The following is a 21669-nucleotide window of genomic DNA, read 5'->3' as shown; positions in this document are numbered from 1 at the left end:
ATTTAGTAGTCTTAAGAAAGGACATCAAAAGTCACCTTGAATTATAAGAGGAAATAATAATTACAAATTAGGCCATTTAGTGCCGAGAGCATGCTGCCATTGGAGTGTACTTCAGGAGCTAATGCTTTCAAGATCTCTATTGACTTGTCATAATTTAGGTTTATATTCTGTATTACTAACTTAATCGTCAGTCATAGAAATCCCATTCAGCATTCTAGTGCCAGGTTAATCACAGGCTGTATTTTCTAGCATTTTAATCTTCTGAGACTATTTTATGCAGACTAGGAGGAACAGTTGGAAATTGTTTTAAATACTGTGATTTTAGGACTATATCTGGACTATATCTGAAGTATTTAGAATACGTCCCTTCCTTCCAAAGATATCCATGTCCTAGTCCCCAGAATTTGTAAATATGTTACTTTACATGACAAGGGGAATTAAGATTACAGATGAAATTAAGGTTATGAATCACCTTACAGTAACCTTAAGAGAGTAACCTTTATTACCCAGGTGGGCTCAGTTTAATCACAAGCATTCTTTGAATGTAGAAGAGTTAGAGAGATTTAAAGATGCTTTGTTGCTGGCTTTGAAAATGGAAGGAAGGGCCACAAGCCAGAGAACATGGGCAGTTTCTAGAAGATTGAAGAGACAGGAAAGAAACAGATTTTCCCTTGCAGAAAGAATGCAGCCCTGTCAACACCTTGATTCTGGCCCAGTGGTACCCATTCTGGGCTTCTGACCTCCAGAACTGTCAGAAAGTAAATTTTTTGTTTTAAATCACTAAATTTATGGTAATTTCTTACATTGACTAAACTAATATAATATCCAACTTTTATAATCTTAATTTTAAAACATTTTTGTGTCAGACTCATGTCAAGTCTCATTTTTGTGTCAGACTATATGTTCCTCTAGACCAGTAATCAACCTCTGTCCTTGACACTCAGTATACATGATAAATGTTTATTGAATTTGAACCATTCTCTATATCAGATGGTCTGTGCCATTTTTGGGGAGAGTTGTTTACCATTCTCCACTCACCTGGGTGCATGCTACATAAAGAAGCATCTGTATTGCAATCAATATCTGCAGTTCTGAAGCTTTTCCTTAGTGACTTTTGATTGGAGAAAGGGTATTCATTTAAACCAGAGTTGGTTTTCTCTGGCTCAAGTGCTTTAATACATGAGACTTGTGTCTTCTAATCAACAGTTTCAAGGGCTTCTTGTGCCTGTTTCAACTGCTCTAGAGTAAGACCACCTGTCCGAGAAACCCCATCCTCCTGAGGTTTGTGGAAGCTTATATTTTAATTCATACCATCCCAAACATAGTCTCAAAATTTGGTGAAAATCAAAAAAAATTTTTTCATGATACCAAACAGACCTACAGACAAACTATTTTTATAGATTTGCATTCATTTTGCTCCTAGTCTTTAGATAAAACCAACAAAATTGAAGAATTAGAATGAGGATAGTTTTGGATGTGTTATATGCTGTGCTTTGGGATGTAATAGGTATTATTTATTGCTGCTATAATTTAGTAGCTTAAAACAACAGACATTTATTATATCATTTCTGTTGGTTAGAAATCCAGAAACAGCTTTCTGGGCTGTTCTGGGCTAGGTGGTTCTGACTCAGGGCTTCTTAGGAGGCTGCATCAAGTTGTGAGTCAAGGCTGCCATCATTTCAAGGCTTGACCGATAGAGAATTTACTTCCAAGTTCTTAAACGTGGTTGTTGACGTCTCAAAAATCTGCTTCTAAGCTCATGCAGGTAGGCCTGTCCACAGGGCTGTCTCACAGCATAGCAGCTGCTTGCTCCAGAATGAGTCATCGTGCTAATACAGTGCCCAAGCAGAATCCACATTCTATTAGGGGCAAGTCAGTAAATCCAGCCCATACTTAAAGGAAGGGGATCATTGGGGGCCATCTTAGAAGCTGCCTACCACACATATAAATTAGTGAGTTCATTAGTTTACCAGAGACTAGATAATCAAGTTTATAATATTCCTAACTGAAATTAAGTTCAATAATGTCAAAAATTTTTGTAAGAAAACCTAAAATAAATTTCTCATATTAGAAGATATAAAATACAAATAAGCCTTTTAACTTTTAGGCAGGAAATTCGGAAGGTACATTAAAATAATCAACACAGTTTACTTTTTTTAACTATACTTCCCTCAGATTGTCTACTTCTATCTAACTTCCTGTTTCAATTCTTTCCTTCATTTTAAAAATTGTACTTATGCCTCATCTTCTAAAAATAATTGAAAGCAGCTTATAGAAATATATAAAATGTTTTGAGAATGGAAATTAGTTATGCAAAGATGATGACACAGATAGAAAACTAAGTCAGAAATAAAACTACTACGCAAAGGTCTGGCGAAACTGAAGACCTAACAAAGATCCATGTGGCTGAATAAGTTGATGTTAAGAGAATGAAAAGGCAAGTCCAAGACTGGGAAGCAATACTTATAAGACAAACATCTGATAAAAGTCTTATGTCTACAATAAATAAAGAACTCTTACAAGTCTACAACAATAAGACAAACAACCTGGTTTTTTTAAATAGGGAAAAAATTTGAACACATTTTATCAAATAAGATATATGAATGACACACAAAATAACACCCCAGTGAGATACTATTACACCACCATTCAAATGAATAAAATCAAAAAGACTGATAATACCAATTATCAAGCAAGAATGTAGCACAACTAGAACTCTAAGTTCACGTTTTTTATAAAATTAAACAATCACCGCACAACTCTGAAATCCTATTGCTAGTTATTTTACACAAGAGAAATGAAACCATATATACATAAAAAACAGTACATGAATGTTCATAGAAGCTTTATTTATAATAGCAAAAAACTAGAAACTGTTTATTATTACATTGTGACATAATCATATACATACAATGTACCTAGCAATAAAACTGAATAAATGGAACAACGTGGATGAATCACAGAAGCATTATGCTAAGTAAAAGAAGCTAGGCACAAAAGACAACATAATGTATGATTCCATTATATGAAATTCTGGAAAAGGTGAAACTATAGTGACAGAAAGCCTGTCAGTGGTGGGGCGCCTGGGTGACTCAGTAGGTTAAGCATCCAACTCTTGATTTCAGCTCAGGTCATGATGTCACGGTCTGTGCGTTCGAGCCCCACATCGGGCTCTGTGCTGGCCATGAGGAACCTGCTTGGGATTCTCTCCTGTCTCTCTCTCTCTCTGTCTCTACTCCACTTGCTCTCTTTCAAAATAAATAAATAGGCTTTCTTTATCTTTTCTTTTTTTTTTTTTTAAGTTTGTCAGTGGTAACTAGGGTTAGAAGGAGCTAATTATCTGCAAAGAGGCAGGATGGAACATTGGGGGTAGAAATGTTCTACACCTTTGTGGTGGTGGTTGTTACTATAATGCATTTTTCAAAATTCATCAAACAGTATGACTAAAATGGATAAATTTCATATTTAAATTAAACCTAAACAAAGCTGAATTAAAATGAAAACCTCTTTTATAACATAAGCATAATCCAGTTGAGTGGTTTACTAATCATTTGCACTTGAAGTTTTTATTATTATTTTTTTAACCTCCAAGGTGACAATATGACTCAATCTGAGCTCCTTTGAGATAGGGTTATGTATACAAATACTGCACAATTCAAAGGAAAGCTCTTTCTGCCTGAGACTACTGAAGGAAGACAGAATTTTTGAGCTTCCTCATGATGACATTAGAAGGTTGGAGTTTAGAATGAGAAGTGGGAAGGGTAACCCCAGGAGGATGAAACTAAGGTGGGGAAGTCTGAAAGGGGGACAAACTATTAGGGGGCTCCAGTAGACTACAGGGAAGAGTAAGATTGCCTTGGTAAAGTACACTCCAGTGGTGATGTGCCTTAACTTCTAGAGTGAGCAGTAAGGAAGTGAACAGTGGGTCAGTGATTTTCAAACTGAAATGAGGTTAAGAAACCACTATAATAAGGCAATAAAATTTTACATTCTTTTTAAAAATGTTTTTTTTAAATGTTTATTTATTTTTGAGACAGAGAGAGACAGAAAGCAAGTGGGGGAGGGGCAGAGAGAGAGGGAGACACAGAATCTGAAACAGGCTCCAGGCTCTGAGTGGTCAGCACAGAGCCCGACGCGGGGCTCGAACCCACGGACTGTGAGATCATGACCTGAGCCGAAGTCGGACACTCAACCGACTGAGCCACCCAGGCGCCCCTTAATGTTTATTTTTGGGAGAGAGAGAGAGAGCATGAGCAGGGGAGGAGCAGAGAGAGAGGGAGACACAGAATCCAAAGCAGGCTCCAGGCTCCAAGCTGTCAGCCCAGAGCCCGACACAGGGCTCGAACTCACAAACTGTGAGATCACAAACTGTGAGCCGAAGTCACACACTTAACCGACTGAGCCTCCCAGGTACCCCTAAAATTTTACATTCTTGAATGGGACTTGGGGTGATTGGGATAACATCAGATTAAGAACACTGATATTTATACAAATAGAAAACAGCCTGGAACATGGTTATTGCTATATGTATTTTTAAATAAAATACATATCTTTTCTCAATGAGAGGTATTTAATATTAATAATAGAATAATAGGAAGTAGCATTCATACATGGGCTAAGAAGAGGAGAAGGTAAGGGAGATTAACATTTAACATATTATATGGGCTAGATACTGTACTTTGTGCCTTCAGATTACATGCTTTAATCTCAGCAACAGGGATGTGCAATATTATCCTCATTTTACAGCTATGGAAACAGGTTCAGAAAGCAGGCTTGGGTTCTAATTAATTTGGGTACTGTGTACACAGAAAGGATACTATTCCTCAAAGGTTGGTGAAAGGACTGCTTGAGTTATGATCACCAGGGATGCATGTCCACAAATCACACCCAGAACTAATAAATGTGATTGGAATGTTGTGGGGGAGGGAGGGAGGACAGAAATCTGCATTTCAAACCTCATTAATTGCTTGGTAATTTCAAAGTTTGAGAACAGCTATCTTAAGACTAGAAAATATTTTTACTATGCGGTGATTTCTGATATTAAGAGTTCTTAGCAGGAGCGCCTGGGTGGCTTATTCAGTTGAGCGTCCGACCCTTAATTTTGGTTTAGGTCATGATCCAGGGTCGTGGGATTCAGCCCTGCATCGGGCTCCACGCTGAGTGTGGAGCCTGCTTGGGATTCTGTCTGTCTCTCCCTTTGCTCCTCTCCCCCTCTCATGAATGGTCTCACTCTCTAAAACTAAAAAAAAAAAAAAAAAAAAAAAAAAAAAAAGAGTTCTAAGAACTTAAGAGTTCTTAGAAACAAAAGTTATCCTCATAAAGGTGATCTGTAGCTTTATTTTTGACTATTAAGATAATGTATATTTACAGTGTTGTAACATAGCTATAGTTCTCAATGCTCATATTTCATAAGTAAGAGTTAAAAAATAAGCCAGCATAATTTTTTTTATGTTTATTTTTGAGAAAGAGGGAGAGAGGGAGACAGAGTGTGAGTGGGTGAGGGGCAGAGAAACCGAGAGACACAATCTGACGCAGGCTCCAGGTTCTGAGCTGTCAGCACAGAGCCCATCACTGGGCTCGAACCCACAAATCATGAGATCATGACCTGAACTGAAGTCAGATGTTTAACCGACTGAGCCACCCAGGTGCCCCAAGCCAGAGTTCTTTATTAGTTCTCAGTAGAAGTTATATTGGTGGCTACCTAGAATGACCTCTACCTGGTAGCAAAATTTTCCAGTCCTTTTTTTTTTTTTTTTTGCCATTTTTCTTATTGCTGGCTTAAGCTACCCACGATGTGTCAGTTTGTGTTTGTCATTTTTATACAATAAAGGATAAATAAAGGTGTATTTATACATAGATGAATTATAGTAGATAGCAAATGGAACAGTTTCTGTATTTATGAGTTAGTGGGTCTTAGCGAGATAATTCTACTTGCCTAAACTCTTCTTTTGTCTCTTCAACAAGAATATTAGACCAAAATAATTCTTTGTAGTATTTAGCTGCCTACGTATTAATTATTTAAATTCCAACACTTACTCTTGAATGATTATATGTATTTTCAATAGTGATTCTTTTATTGCACACCGAGAAAGTATGCGACAGATGATGAGAAGTTTTTCTGAACCTTTTGGAAGAGATTTGCTCAGCATCTCTGATGGCAGAGGAAGAGCTCATAATCACATGAGACATGATGATGGTGAAAATTCTTTGACTGTAAGTTCTTTATTTTAAACTTAGCGAGAAAGTCCTATGGGAATTTGAGGAAAATTATTACAGAAGAATATATCTATGATGTTAAGCTATTAATAATGTTTGTGTTATAGAGATAATTGTTATATATAAAAGGGGGAACCTGTTGGAAAGCTAAATTTTTTAACAATGAATTGTTAACTCTATAGAATTCCACTGTGCTACCAAAACTTTAAGACCATAGGGTTATATATTATAAGCCAAACTTAAAGCATTATTTTTCATATGTGCATATAGTTTGTTGTCATCTTAGAATTTCCTCCCGTGTCTTAAGTTAGAACAGGTGAGGGGACTATCCTTTCTAACCTATGCAATACTTTTTTTTCCCACTTTAAAAAAGCAGCGAAAGCTATAGTGTAATACTTTATAGGACCAGGAAAAAACAGACTTCTGCATGGCTTCCTTGGACCTTCAAAACTTAGATTAACTTTTAACTGTATCTAAAAATCTTGCATAACTGCAGTATATTTTCATAAGTCTTATCTGAGAGCAAAGCTAGGAGGTTACAAATGTACTCAACTAAAAAATCTAGGATGTTTACATACCTTAACTACTTTCTTCCCTGTTAATTTCATTTCTCTTGCTTTTTCCTTCAGAATGGCAGTTCTAGAATAAAAGTCCACAGCAGTTTGTTTTTGTTTTCTATTAATTAAATTTTGCTATTACATAAGTCTTTCATACTTAGATATAAACATATCATATGTGTCACAACCTAGGGGAAAAAAGTGAGCCATATCTCACCAGTATAAATTATAAATATGTAGTAAAGAATAAGTTTTGGCTAAAAGAGAGGCTGAATATTTCAAGGGGTTTGAAGGATAAAATTACATTTGCCATTTGTTTTTAATTTTTTAAGTTTATTTATTTATTTTGAGAGAGACAAAGACAGTGTGAGCAGGGGAGGGGCAGAGAGAAGGAGAGTGAGAATTCCAAGCAGGCTCTGCACCATCAGCACAGAGCCCAGTGCAGGCTCGAACCCACGAAACCATGAGATACCATGACCTAAGCTGAAACCAAGAGTGAGCTTAACTGACTGAGCCACCCAGATACTCCTACATTTACCATTTAAATGAAAATTTCACATTCTTTTTCATCTTATTCCAATATATATTACTTTTATTCCAATTTGCTTTTTTTCATTTAGTGAATATATATATATATTTTTAAAAAATATAAATATATATACATTTAAAATATATAAATATATTTTAAATATATTTTAAATATATAAATAATATATACATTTAACATATACATTATATATATATATATATATATATATATACTTTACTTTTAGGGTTATCAGTTTCTATGAAAGTCTAAAATTAAGGTCAAAGGAAAAATTATCAAGGAGTGCAGAGAAAATCAATTAACACATTCTGAAATTTTATCTTTCATATGAGCATTGAAATATTTTGTATATCTGCTATAACCATAGCAAGACAAGAATAGGGCTGTATATAGTACTTTGTATTTATGTGCATAAATGAGCTATTTGTAGCTTTTATAGAAGAAGGAAGAAGTGGCAATTTTATTCCCAGTGGAAAATGACATTATATCCTATCAACTATCTTAGAATGCTAACACCAATCCACTTTTTGTTGTTCAAACTGTATAGAAATCCTTTGCTAGCCAAGAGTACTGAATATTTTCCTAGGGAAGTAATAATTTTTAAAATATTACAATTTATAAGTTGTAATATAATTATAAATTATAAAATTGGTGGGGCGCCTGGGTGGCTCAGTCGGTTGGGCGTCCGACTTCAGCTCAGGTCATGATCTTGCGGTCTGTGAGTTCGAGCCCCGCATCGGGCTCTGGGCTCATGGCTCAGAGCCTGGAGCCTGCTTCCGATTCTGTGTGTCCCTCTGTCTCTGCCCCTCCCCCGTTCATACTCTGTCTCTCTCTGTCTCAAAAATAAATAAATGTTAAAAAAAATAAATAAAAAAAAATAAAATTGGTTACAGCAGATTTTTCCAAGGAACATTTAGCCTCTCTTTTAGCCAAGACTCATTTTTTTGTGTGTGTGCCTTTATAACTTATATTGGTGAGGATTGGCTCTCCTTATATCCTGTAGGGTGTATATATTTGACACGTGTATGTCTAAGTGTGAAAGACTAAATGTAATAGCAAAAATAAATTAATTAAAGCAAAACCAAACAAACAGTAGCAACAAAAGACCTCTCTGCCAGCTTGAACTTTTCTAAGTCAGTGTTTTATAACTAGATGTGAAGGTAGGAACAAATAGAAATTGACTGCAGAAGATGGAAAAGACTGCTACTATCTGAAAAGAGCACAGCCAAGAAAACAGTAGGCTTTTTGAGCATGTTAGCTATCCTAGTCCATTTGAACTTTCATCAAAATTCGTATAAAGCTTCTCTCTCTTCTCATGAAATTATAAATTTTTTGATTAAGCAGTGAGCCATTAGCTGTTGCTTTTAAGCATGGTGGATGAAAATCTACATTTCAGCTACTTGATATATTTTTTTTAATTTTTGGCCCATTTCTTGACATTTGTCATCTGTATCAGCCATTTTATGAAGAAAGTAGAGACTCCTACAAAAGTAAGTGAAGCTAACTATGCTGTTTTCTTATTTATAGTATTAGCATTTTCTTCAGTTCATGATAATTTTATGGGGATTTTTTATTTTTTTTTAAAGTTTATTTTTGAGAGAGAGAGCACATGAGCAAATGGGGGAGGGGCAAAGAGAGAGGGAGAGAGAGAATCCCAAGCGAGCTCCGCACTGTCAGCATGGAGTCCTATGCTGGGCTCAAACTCAGGAACCTTGAGATCATGACCTGAGCTGAAACCAAGAGTCGGACACTTAACCAACTGAGCCACCCAGGTGCTCCTATAGGGATATTTTTAAGCCAGTTGTCCATTTTGGGAGGATTAGTTTTGTTTAAAACTAGATAATTTAATCTGTAAATATATTTAATTAAGCAATTTATAATTCAAGGTATGACATGTGACCATCAGACATTTAGATTGAGTGATGGCACCAGAGTCAATCTAAAATGTTTTTCTTTTAGGGGCGCCTGGGTGGCTCAGTCGGTTAAGCATCTGACTTCAGCTCAGGTCATGATCTCATGGTTTGTGGGTTTGAGCCCTGCATAGGGCTACTGTGCTGACAGCTCAGACCCTGGAGCCTGCTGATTCTGTGTCTCCCTCTCTCTCTTTCCTTCCTCTGCTCTCACTCTGTCTCTGTCTCTCAAAAATGAATAAACATAAAAAAAATTTAATATTTTTCTTTGAAGCGAAAAGAAATAGAGAAATTTTATTTGTGCATTCAGTGCACTTTGGAGATTACTCTTCTAAATATATAGTATACATATATATCATCTGATAGAATTTATTATACAATTTAACATAAATACACATTTTCTCTATTTTTCACCATAACTTACATAGGGAGAAAATTTTCACTGAATGATGGTAAAACCTTACATATACCATTTACCCAAAAATTCAAATTTTACTTTCAATATTTGAAACCTCCAAGTAATGAAAATTTTTAATTTTTATATTTATCTGCCTAAATTTTATTTTTACTTATCTGTACCTACTGAGGAATACAATATGTGAACTATTAGTTTTGATAATTCCATTTATTATACTTAACATTTTTTTATCAAAGACCCTATATATTTTTAAATCTGTGTTTGTGATCCTTTCTGAAGTCTATATTTTTTATTCTATATATTAGTTCTTGGGAGATTCTCATTAATTTTTTTGCCCAATGTCTCTACTTATCTTTTGAAATGTTATTAATGTAGGTAATTGCTTATTTTTAATCAGTTATAGGTAGGTTAACTTTTTTTTTTTAATATTTATTTATTTTTCAGAGAGAGAGAGAGACAGAGTGCGAGCCAGGGAGGGGCAGAAAGAGAGGGAGACACAGAATCAGAAGCAGGTTCCAGGCTCTGAGCTGTCAGCACAGAGCCTGACACAGGGCTCGAACCCATGAACTGTGAGATCATGACCTGAGCTGAAGTCGGACGCTTAACCGACTGAGCCACCCAGGCGCCCCAACTCATCTTTTAAAAATATGGAATAGTTGAGCAAAGGAAGAATGATACTTTAATCATTATACCTTTGGTGTGAATTTGCATTTCCTTTGAGAAATGTTTGTCTTAATCTATAACAAAGACTTTTTCTTTCAACTGTTTTTGGTAAATAGTATATAGCAGTCATATTTAAGAGTGGTATATGGTTTTGAATAACAATAATAAGCAGGTAATTTTTAAAATCTATGTTGAGGATTTTTTATTAAATGGTTTAAAAATTTTATCAGCTCAGAACTATGTGATTATGTAGTATATTTATTTCTTTTTCAGGGATTATCATTATACATATCATAACCAAAATTAATTGGATTTTTTTCCTAGGTAATGAATTCTCTTATGCCTTTTGGCAGTTTTGGTGGTATGGTTCGTATCATGAGACACAAACCATTTTAGCAGTATTTTCTGACAAGTACTTTTCATTAACTCAAGCAAAGTGAATTGGCATGCAGTTTCACTTAATTTCAAAATGGCTTTTGAGAATTTGTACTGAAACCTGTTTCATGTGTTGATCTTAGAGTGTTCAGTCATGTTTTTTTCTGAATTAAGTCATATCAACATAAATAAAATCAGTCTTCAAAGAGAAAAAATGCATTTTAATAGATGAATATTCATTTGATTTACAAAAGGGATCCCCATAGTTGTGTTTGAAAGTTTGGACACTTCCATATGCTGTGGTGACTTTCCAAAAGATAAAAAAGTACCAAACTGTAGCTAGAAGAGCACATTTGCAGAAGCTCAGATTGGCTGCTTTTTCTAGCACTCTGTTGTTAACTTACTCATGCTGCTTTCCTTTCCCATGTCCAAGTATGGCTACTCTGCAACCAGCTTTTCTCCTGCTATTTCTTTGTTTTCTGTGATGCTAGTTTCTAACATACTTAAAGGCAGTCTAAGGAGTAGCAGAGAATAGCATGACCTTAGAACATTTCCTTTGGACGCATCTATGCTCTTATGCAAAAGTTTGTTTATTTTCTTTTTTAGACTTTAGCCCTTTGTCTCCTTAAAGTTTGACATACCATATTTGTCCTTCCTCACCAGAGTTATTAGTGGGACAAACAACAAATTAACTCTGCTATAACTGCTCACTTATCAGTAAAATGATCAAGAAGTTCAGCGTGCTGTGGAAGCACAGATAGAAAAAAGCCTGGTACCTAGACCTTTTGTGGTGTTGGGGTGGAAGTTAATCAGAGATTTCCAGAACCTTAAGGATTATTAGGAGTTAGCCAGGAAAAGCAGGGAGAGGGGGAGAACAAGAGTGTTCAACACAGAAGAAAACACATGTGCAAAGACCTGTTAGCTAGGAAGCTCGAAGATGTTTAGGATCACTTGGCCCTGGAGCACGAGTTGGAGAGTAGATACAGATAAAGATACGGAGGTAATCAGGGACTTCTTTTTGTGCTGGTAAGAACTGGGGATATTATCTGAAGAATAAGGAAGCAGTTGATGAATTTTCACCAAAATGGCAATAGAGTCACGTTCTCATTTTTGAAAGATTATTGTGCCTATAGGGGAAAGAGACTAGAAGGGACCACAGTGGAGACAGAGAGGCCAGGAAGCTGTTAAAGTGTTCTGGGAAATATTACTAATGGCTTCTACTTGGGTAATGCCCATGGTGATAAAGAGAAATAATCTCGTTTTAAAGAGAGTTAAAGAGGTGAATGGGTAGAACTTGGGGATTTCTTGTGTTGAAGGAACAGTAAAGAGAGAAAAGGAAAGTATTATGCCCATTTTTTGACATGAGAAATTAGCTAGATGGGAATGCCATTGAGCTAAGGAACAGAGCATTCATACTCATATGAACAGATAAGAGAACAGGGGTGGTCAAAGGATCATTTCTGTTTGGGATATTTTGCATTTGAGGCAATAGTTTATCTGGTTTACAATTTATCTGGTATCAATTGAATATATGAGTTTGAGCTGAGTTAGAGATAGTTTGTTCATTTATTCATCAAATGTTTAGGGAGTCCTCCTGTGTGCTAGGAATTATTTTGAAAGTATTGAGAATATAGTAGTGAATAAAACAGAGAAGATAACCCTACCTTCACAGAAATTATTTCTATAGAAGGAAGACAGGCAATAAATAACAAAATAATTTCAGATAAAGTACTTTGAAGTACACTAAAGGAGATGAAGCAGGGTAACGATATAGTGACAGATGGAAGGTGAAGCAGAGATTACTTTAGACCGGTCGCCTTTCTGAGGAGGTAATACTTGAATCATGAGAGGATATGCTGAGAGCCAGTATAAAAACATTACAGGCAGAGAGAAGAGCATGTGTTCAAAGTTCCCAAAGTCCTTAGGAGCTCACTGGAATCTTAGCTCTAATTTGTACCCCCCACTTTTTGTCACTCCAAGGTGTTGGGCCACCCCACAGCAAGTACAGATAAATTTTTAAATGGCTGATGTGACAGTGAATTGAGAAAACGGCAGAATGTACCCAAACATCTGATCTTTTCTTCCTTCTCGTCTTCTTACTTGGGCTAGTCCTTCTAACGCTCATGAATTTTGTCTTTTATACAGCCCTGATTTCTCAACCTGGTGTTGAAACAAAATATTCAGAATGTTTCCTGAATTGTGTTGAATCCCTGAAACGCAGATTGTGCATTGTGTACCCAAAGATACATGTATCAGTATCTCACAAATGTGTCTTTGTTCCCTGATGTGATAAGTGCAAGTTCTAAAGAAGAATTTAGTTTTCCTATCTATTTCCCATTGTTACAAGTATTAAAAACCCAATGGAAGGCAGAGATAGAGACAGGCCTTTGATAATTCTTTATTGAGTCCCAGCTTGGCACACAGCAAAAGAATCTCCAGAGGGACTGAAATACTAGCATTAAACTATAGTCCCTTACAGAATTCAGAAGACTCCCGTTTAAGTGGAGAAGTTCCTTGAATCAAACACTTCTGTTTTATAATAGTAAATAATGCATTGGGTGACACACTAAAATGTGTGCTTCATTTTTTAAGTTCTGGTGAGTGTTCTAGTGATAAAAACTAAAATCAGTGACTGATTTTTGTAGAGCAGAGCTTCTCAACCCGACACCATTGATATTTGAAGCCAGATAATTCTTTTTCTAGGGAGTAGGGGACTGTCCTATGCTTTGTAGGATTTTAGCAGTGTCCCTGGCCTTTACTCAGTAGATGACAGTCATACACCTCCTTGGTTGTGACACACAAAAATGAGTATAATTATTGACAAATGTCCCAGAGAGTCAAAGTCAATCTTGGCTGAGAAACCACTATTCTAGAGCAATTCTTAATTATTCTAAAGAAGCATATGTCATGCTTCAAGGGAATGCCCTACTGAGTCTTCCATGGTAGGTGGCAAATTCCAGGCCTACTAGTAGAGTGAATTAACCTCTATCCCTTGGATCCTCTTATGATGTAAGGACAGCCTGCACCCTCAGGCAGTTTCTGTCACCTGTGTTGTACTAGTGGAAGTGACATTGGTATCTTATACCCAAGTTTTGTTTATTTGCATGTTGATGTATTGAGAGGGAGGAAGGAAAAACTTGAAAACTATTCTATTCTAGAGCTGTCCCAGCCCAGACACTGCTCGGCATTTAAATATTAACTAAATTGTGTTTTGAGAAAGTTGATGAATGTGTGTTTATCTGTATATGTTCATGCATTTATATATGTGTGTGTATATGTATATATACATGTATGTATGCATGAATTTATAGTGTTGCAACTCTCTATTTATATGTTGGTTGTTTGGGATTCTGTATATATGCTTCCATTTTTTCCTTAACAAATCACTTTTTTGTATAGTCCTTAAATTATCTTTGCCTGGTTGATTACTGCATGAGATCCCACTGCAAAAATCAAGAAAAAAAAATTTCAGCTGTTTTGGGAAGGTTAATTTGCTTCTTTTGTGTTGTACATATAGTTAATAACATACTTCCTAATATCCTGTAGCGTACAGATGTCAACCCTTTTCAGGCAATGGACCGAATGATGTTAAATATGCGAAACAGTATGCAGGAATTACAAAGAAACTTTGTAAGTACTAAAAAATTGATGAGAACATTATTTTCAGTTATTGGTACCCATATTATAGTGGCTTTCAATTTTTTTTTAAATTTTTTAATGTTTATTTATTTTTGAAAGACAGAGAGACAGGGCATGAGTGGGGGATGGACAGAGAGAGAGGGAGACACAGAATCTGAAGCAGGCCCCAGGCTCCGAGCTGTCAGCACAGAGCCCGACATGGGGCTCGAACTCACGAACCATGAGATCATGACCTAAGCTGAAGTTGGACGCTGAACTGACTGAGCCACCCAGGCACCCCTCAACTTTTTTTTAGTCATGGTCCACAGTGGTTGAAAAATATATCTTACAGTATGACCCAGTACACAATACTTGTGTACTATAAAAATATACCTGAAATAAAAGTTTTGTGAGAAAATGATCATACTATTTACAGAGTGTGCCAATATTTTCTGTTTTAGTTCATATTTTAAAAATCCTGGTCACAACCTACCAAATTGATTTTACAAACTATGAGTTTGAAAAATAGCGTTAATTAACTTTCAAAATTAAACAACCTCAAAAACATTTGTTCTGCTGAAGGTCACTATTGTAAATGGACATTTTATATGAATTTAGATTTTTAAATTATTTGTAACTTGTCTACTTAAAAGGATTTGTAGCACCTAGGAAATTTTTAGTGTTTTGTATTGTTTTTTTAAAAAACTGAAAACAGACATTTTAGGAGTGATGTTAATCACTGGATTAGATCCATGCAATCCAAATAGTTACAAGCTAGTACTAATACTCTTACTTTTCTACTTGTACTATTAACATAAAAAAAAAAATAATAACTTCATATTGATGAAGAAGACTCATATTATTTTAGTCATCCAGTTTATAATCTAAGGATCATTTCAGAATATCCAAATCTAGGGCATTATTAATGACATTAGTAATCTAGCAATCTGGTACCCACAGGAGGTGTAAAACTTCTTGGTATATGGCTAGTTGGTTCACTGTTGGCAAAATTACACACAAGGGTCAACCACTAACTATAATAGTATCATAGGCCTCAGGGCACAGCATTTATATTTAAATCTAAGCTACAAGTCTGTGATCTCAAAGACTTCGGGGTCTATGAGTGAATCACTTGTTATTATTCCTCACAAGAAGAGTGAAAATTGGTACCTACAATGGAAGGAGATTAGGACCTTCCTGGAGGTGCTATTTGGATACACCATAGCCTTAGTAGAATGTCTAGCTAGTATTGTTACTTACCTGAATCCTCTGACATAAGTCTTCATATTTAACTAAACTCTCTGGATTTACATTTTATACTTACCTCTAGGGTCACCTTTCAGTGGATCCAAATGGACATTCATTTAGTTCTTCCTCAATTATGACTTATTCCAAAGTAGGAGATGAACCACCAAAGGTTTTCCAGGCCTCAACTCAAACCCGTAGGGCTCCAGGAGGAGTAAGTATTTTCTGAGCATTCTTGGAGCTTTATAAAATTTGGAATGATACATCACCTATATCATATTTTAATTATTAAAGCTTGATACAGTTCTTTGGGAGTAGGGATGAGGGGGAGAAGACACCATATCACTGTGAAAAACAGTAATGCTAGCTGCCTTTCCTTAGTTTAAGGCAATTTTTGTCTCCCCAACCCCACCTCAGGTGCCTTTTTCATGTAAATTTCTATTATTGATGTTTGTTATTACCTTTACATCTTGACCAGGTAAGTAGACCTGAAAAAAGTCTTTGTTTTGTGAAATAAGTGTCAATTTTTAATTTATATCTGAAGTAAATGAATTTTTTAACTCATAAAATACAAGTGTACAGAAAATATATAGAAAATAATATAATAAATACCCATATTCCTTCCACTCAGTTTAGTTAAATCATAAAGTTTTTCTCTATTTGCTTTACGTTGTCTCTTGCTTTGTTTTCTTTTTAAGCAAAAATGTTACAGATGCAGTTTAAGTTTCCATGCACTCATCCCTCCCTGGTTCCTTTTCCCTTTTACTTTCTCCCCCCAAAATAACCATTTTCCTATATCTGGAACTTTTTCTGATGTATATTTTTACAATTTTATTACTTACATATGCTTCAAAAACAATATAATGAATTATTTTATGGGTTTCTAAACTTTATATAAATGGGTTCATGCTGCGTGTGTCCTCTGCAACTTGACTTTGCTCAGTAATATGCTTCTGAGATTTATTCGAGTTGATACGTGCAGCTGTTTCTTTATTTTGACTTCTATATATTATCTAAAATATGAATATACCACAGTTTTGAATCTATTTTTCTGTTGATAGATATTTCTAATTTCTCACTTACTTATCTTTATACATGTCTCCTTGTGCAAAAGGTCTAGGAATGTTATTGTTGGTTTGTAGGAGGTGAGTGCCTTCATCTTTACCTAGGAATTACTAAGTTACTATCACACAGCGATTGAAACAGTTGGCTCCCAGAAAGTCTGATAATGATTTCCCATTCCTACACTTCCTTGTTAGTACTTACAGTAAAAAAAAAATTAGGTTTGCCTATTTAATAGGTGTGAGTAGTTCATTTTTTAGTTCTTACATATGAAGACATACCTTTTAATAATGCTCTTGCCATAGGGCAGACATTTTCATTTTAACTTGCTATAAGTGACATGCATCTTAAATGTAAGCAATTTATTTATAGACATCCTACAGCAAACCATGCTACTATTAATAGTCTTTGGCTATCACTAATATTCTAATGACCCATAAAGTTGATATGTAGGAGCCATGAGATTTCAAGCCCATCAACATGACTACTGAATAATTAGTTGCCTTTATTTGTAGGAATGCTAGCATGTACTCCTAACTATTACTTTGTTAAGGACAGTGTTTAAGGCACTAAGTTTTATGTAATTAAGTTATTTGTTTTAATATTTGATTACAATTTAGAAAAAAAAGGTTAGATTATATTGGTTCTATTTGCCCTAGACATTTTAATTTTGAGCAGTCCAGGAAATATCAGAGAACTATTATCACAGTTTCACTGCAACTTAGCAGGCGAACTGAGTACCCAGTATTTTTGCAGCTGTAGATTTATGGTCTTACCTCTATAGGTAAAGAGGTCCTGAGAAATTTAGAATTATAAATATTCTATATATATTTAAATAATAACTCACTTTTATAGATAAAGGAAACTAGGAGAGCATTGAGAGATTCTGACAGTGGACTAGAAAAAATGGCTGTTGGTCATCATCTTCACGACAGAGCTCATGTCATTAAAAAGTCAAAGAACAACAAAACTGGAGACGAAGAGGTCAATCAAGAGTTCATCAATATGAATGAAAGTAAGTTGTCACAGAAAGTAGCATTCTTCCTCTTAAAACAGCAGCTATACTGGTAGAACTTGAATGTTTTCTGTAGAAACATTTCATAAGATGTCCTTTTGAGGTAGGTTATGAATAGTACGTGTATGGACTACCTTATCAAAGTAATGAAATTGTGTATTCATTGTTTCATAGTAGATCTGTTTTTTACAGTGGTTTTGGTAATGTTACTTATTTTTTGTTTTATACTTGGAAATGGAATCTTTTGAATTGTCATTTGGTAAGACTGTCAGTAGGCAAAATGAGTTTTTTAATATTTCTGGGGTATATTTAAAAAATGAAGAAAGAAGAAAATTAAAATTATCTATAATCACAACCTCAAATAACCATTATTACTGTTTTACTATATTTCTTCTTAATAGTTTTATGTATATATAAACACATAAACTTTTTTTAATTAGTATTTTATTGTCTAGTTTATATTGTGCTTATTTTAATTCACCATTATATTTTTAAATTTTTTTTTTCAACGTTTATTTATTTTTGGGACACAGAGAGACAGAGCATGAACGGGGGAGGGGCAGAGAGAGAGGGAGACACAGAATCGGAAACAGGCTCCAGGCTCTGCGCCATCAGCTCAGAGCCCGAGGCAGGGCTCGAACTCACGGACCGCGAGATCGTGACCTGGCTGAAGTCGGACGCTTAACCGACTGCGCCACCCAAGCGCTCCTAATTCACCATTATAATTGTGAAAGCAATTACCTATGATGTTGTCTTTCAAAAATATTCTAAATGGTTACCTAAAAGTTTTATCCTGAATAGGCTATATTTTATTTAAACCATTCTTTACTGGCAGACACTTGAAGTTTTGTATAGATAAGATTTTAATTCCTTGTACTGTTAGATAGTATATCATGTATATATCAAATAAGTCTTTACATTTTCTAGATTTTATATTCATTCTTCAATGCATTTAAGTCCTTTCAGTGTCCTAACTCTTGTCATTGTAGTTTTTGGGTTATATTCATCTCTCATTTTCAAAAAGCATTTTCAAAAAGTGTTTTGTTTTAATAAAGGGTTTAAATTACCATTTTAGTAAAAGAAATTCTCTTAATGTTGGGTTGATAAAATTATTCTTCGGCGATAAGATGGAAGTTACATCTTAACCTTTCTTTAATTTTAACCTTTGTAGTTTTGTCACAGTTAAACATATGAAGAGTACTTCACAATAATTAACATGTTGAGGAAAAATTTAGTGAAAGAACACATACATTATAAAGGCCATCTGGAAGAACAGTATTACCATTTAACAGCTGTTATTATCAAAGTCAGATTACCTACTTCATAGCAACATAAATTGACAGTCAAGATGTGCAACCTATCAGGAAACTGACAACAGAAGCTTGTGTGTTAGGCCAAGTTATGTAGGAAAATGGTGAGGTTAATAGGAAGTGCTTGTTATTGAAGGAGTTTCCAAGTACAGAGGAAAAGCATGTTCACCAGGAGATGACCCCCCAGAAAAGACTGTGAATCAGTATGATTTGGTCAAAGTGTCCACTGGGTGGAATAATATGATATCCAGGCAGATGCATGAAAGACCAGATCGTCAATAACCAAATTGTCAATAGGAATAAAAGAGGGACAAACAAAAAAGGAAGTATTACCCTGAGTCAAAGACCTTTATATTTGGAGCACTTCCCTGCATCTATCTTGAGGTTAGATGATAGAAGCACAAAGCCAGAATCAAGTATGTGGAAACAAAGCATTTACTGACAGTTGATATCTTAATACTTGCCCCTTTATTTTGATATTTAATGCAGGTGATGCTCACGCTTTTGATGATGAATGGCAGAGTGAGATTTTGAAGTACAGACCAGCGGGACAGTGGCGCCATGTGGAAAACCCTAAGATGCGAAGTGTTGGTCATGAGAATTCAGGCTCTCGAGAACTTAAAAGAAGGTAAAAGTTATTTCTAAAATAAATTGTGCTTTTTAAAGAAGAATTAGAAGAAAAGTTATGAAATTTTACCTCTGTATCAGGAAGTTTTGATTAACATCTGTTGTTTATATCAACAGTATATTTTGTGAAGAATATAATAATTTTACATTATATCTGAGTATGCCACACAAATTTGAATTTGTATCTAAAAACCAATAATATTTTAAGATTGTATCACTAGTAACTCACTAGCAAATTATGCCTCAGAAGATAGGGGCTAAAATCCTTCTAAGGAAGTGTGATATATTATAGTTATTTTTGTAAAACAGTTTTTAGTCTAGATAGAGTAGGAGTCATATATTTCATGCCAGGTGAACATATTGGTGTCTAGAGATATGATAAGGGGAGAGGGGCTCTATTGGAAAGGCTTAACAAACTTCCCTAACAAGTCAATGGCAAATGCATTTTTAGACACTTGTATTATAAACAATATCTGCACCTATATTAGGTATTAGATATTAGATATTTTGGAAGAATTTTTCAAAAACTTTAGCCTTCTTTGGGATTACCTTTTGGAATAGCTGTGAAATATAAATATGCTGAAGCCATACCTTAAAGATTAGAGATTTTTGTACATTTAATGTGTATGGTAGAGTTAGAATTTAAGTTGGTTCTCTGGGGAAAAAATGGAAAACAATACCTAATTCCTATTAAAATTACACTTGAGAGAGAGAGAGAGGCTTCACCAGGCCTTAAAACAGAAATCTATTCTAGGCCATAAGAGAGTGGAGGATTGCTGCAGAAGGTGGAGGGCTTCACAGAACCAGCGATGGACAAGTGGGTACCAAGTAAATCAGAAGCCTTGTGCAGAGTGTCATGTGCCAGCATCTTTTATTTTAAATTACTTATTTAGGAACTTAGAGCCCTAATATTTTCTATAGAAAATTTGCTCCCATGTTACTTTTAGACAATATTTGTCTCACTTTGAAAAGTTTGTTGATAAAAACTTCACAGTGCTAATTATGATTATGAAATCCAGGTCCCTGTTAGAGAAAACATGTTCTTTTTTTTTTTTTTTTTTTTTAATTTTTTTTAATGTTTATTTATTTTTGACACAGAGAGAGACAGAGCATGAACGGGGAAGGGTCAGAGAGAGGGAGACACAAAATCTGAAGCAGGCTCCAGGCTCTGAGCTATCAGCACAGAGCCCGATGCGGGGCTCAAACTCACAGACTGTGCGATCATGACCTGAGCCGAAGTCGGATGCTTAACCGACTGAGCCACCCAGGCACCCCGAAAACATGTTCTTTATAGATGATCTTACATCTGTGGCCCCATCAGTGGCATTTTTTGTAAACTAGTATTGTCTAATAGAACTTTCTGAAATGATTTCCTGCGATGACAAAAATGTTATGTATCTATATCATCCAATATGGTAGCCTCTAGCCACATGTGGCTATTAAACCACACTTGAAATATGGCTGAGGCAACTGAGGAACTGAATTTTAAACTTTGTTTTATTTTAATTAATTTAAATTTAAATAACGTGGCTAGTGGCTAGCATGTCGGAAAACATCTCAGGAAAGTAGCTGTTGCTTTCTTAAATGTTAATGAAATAGTCTCCCATGTGTTTTGCTTTTTAAAAAAAAATTTTTTTAATGTTTATTTATTTTTGACAGAGAGAATGAGAGACAGAGCATGGGTGGGGGAGGGGCAGAGAGAGAGGGAGACTCAGAATTCGAAGCAGGCTCCAGGGTCTGAGCTGTCAGCACAGAGCCTGACGCAGGGCTCGAACTCACAGACTGTGAGATCATTACCTGAGCTGAAGTCGGACGCTCAACCAACTGAGCCACCCAGGCACCCCTCCCATGTGTTTTTGAAAGCTATTATTGAATTTTTAGATAAAACTCTCTATAAATTACAGTGGTTTTATCATGTTTGTATTAAATTGTAAACCATTGGCCATTTAAAAAATGTTATTAATGTTCATATTATATTTCTCAGGGAGAAACCTCATCAAAGTCCAGCCATTGAACATGGAAGAAGATCAAATGTTTTTGTGGACAAACTCAACATCAAAGGATCACCTGTGAAAATCAACAAAAAATAAATAGGCTTGCAGTTGA

General features: G+C 35.3%; 1 protein-coding gene across 5 annotated transcripts in view; it reads left to right on the top strand.

The window, feature by feature from the left end:
• MLF1 (myeloid leukemia factor 1) overlaps positions 1-21669 on the top strand; it is a 37983-nt gene extending 16314 nt beyond the window's left edge. Inside the window, exons 2-9 of one of the 5 annotated variants that reach the window (XR_441149.4) lie at positions 6066-6213; positions 10636-10677; positions 14233-14316; positions 15635-15763; positions 17467-17626; positions 19426-19564; positions 20318-20380; positions 21548-21669. Coding sequence is in view for 4 of the 5 variants with exons in the window: in XM_006936297.5 (XP_006936359.1) it covers positions 6066-6213; positions 10636-10677; positions 14233-14316; positions 15635-15763; positions 17467-17626; positions 19426-19564; positions 21548-21653 (808 nt within the window). In the remaining variant the exon portion in view is untranslated. The remainder of the gene's footprint in view (positions 1-6065; positions 6214-10635; positions 10678-14232; positions 14317-15634; positions 15764-17466; positions 17627-19425; positions 19565-20317; positions 20381-21547) is intronic. The other 4 variants (XM_006936297.5, XM_006936298.5, XM_003991952.6 and 1 more) reach the window with 4 other exon arrangements.

Source organism: Felis catus, chromosome C2 (assembly GCF_018350175.1).
Source record: "Felis catus isolate Fca126 chromosome C2, F.catus_Fca126_mat1.0, whole genome shotgun sequence".
NCBI lineage: Eukaryota > Metazoa > Chordata > Mammalia > Carnivora > Felidae > Felis > Felis catus.
The sequence above is the reverse complement of the archived record's forward strand: the minus strand, read 5'-3'. Positions and strand labels throughout refer to the sequence as shown.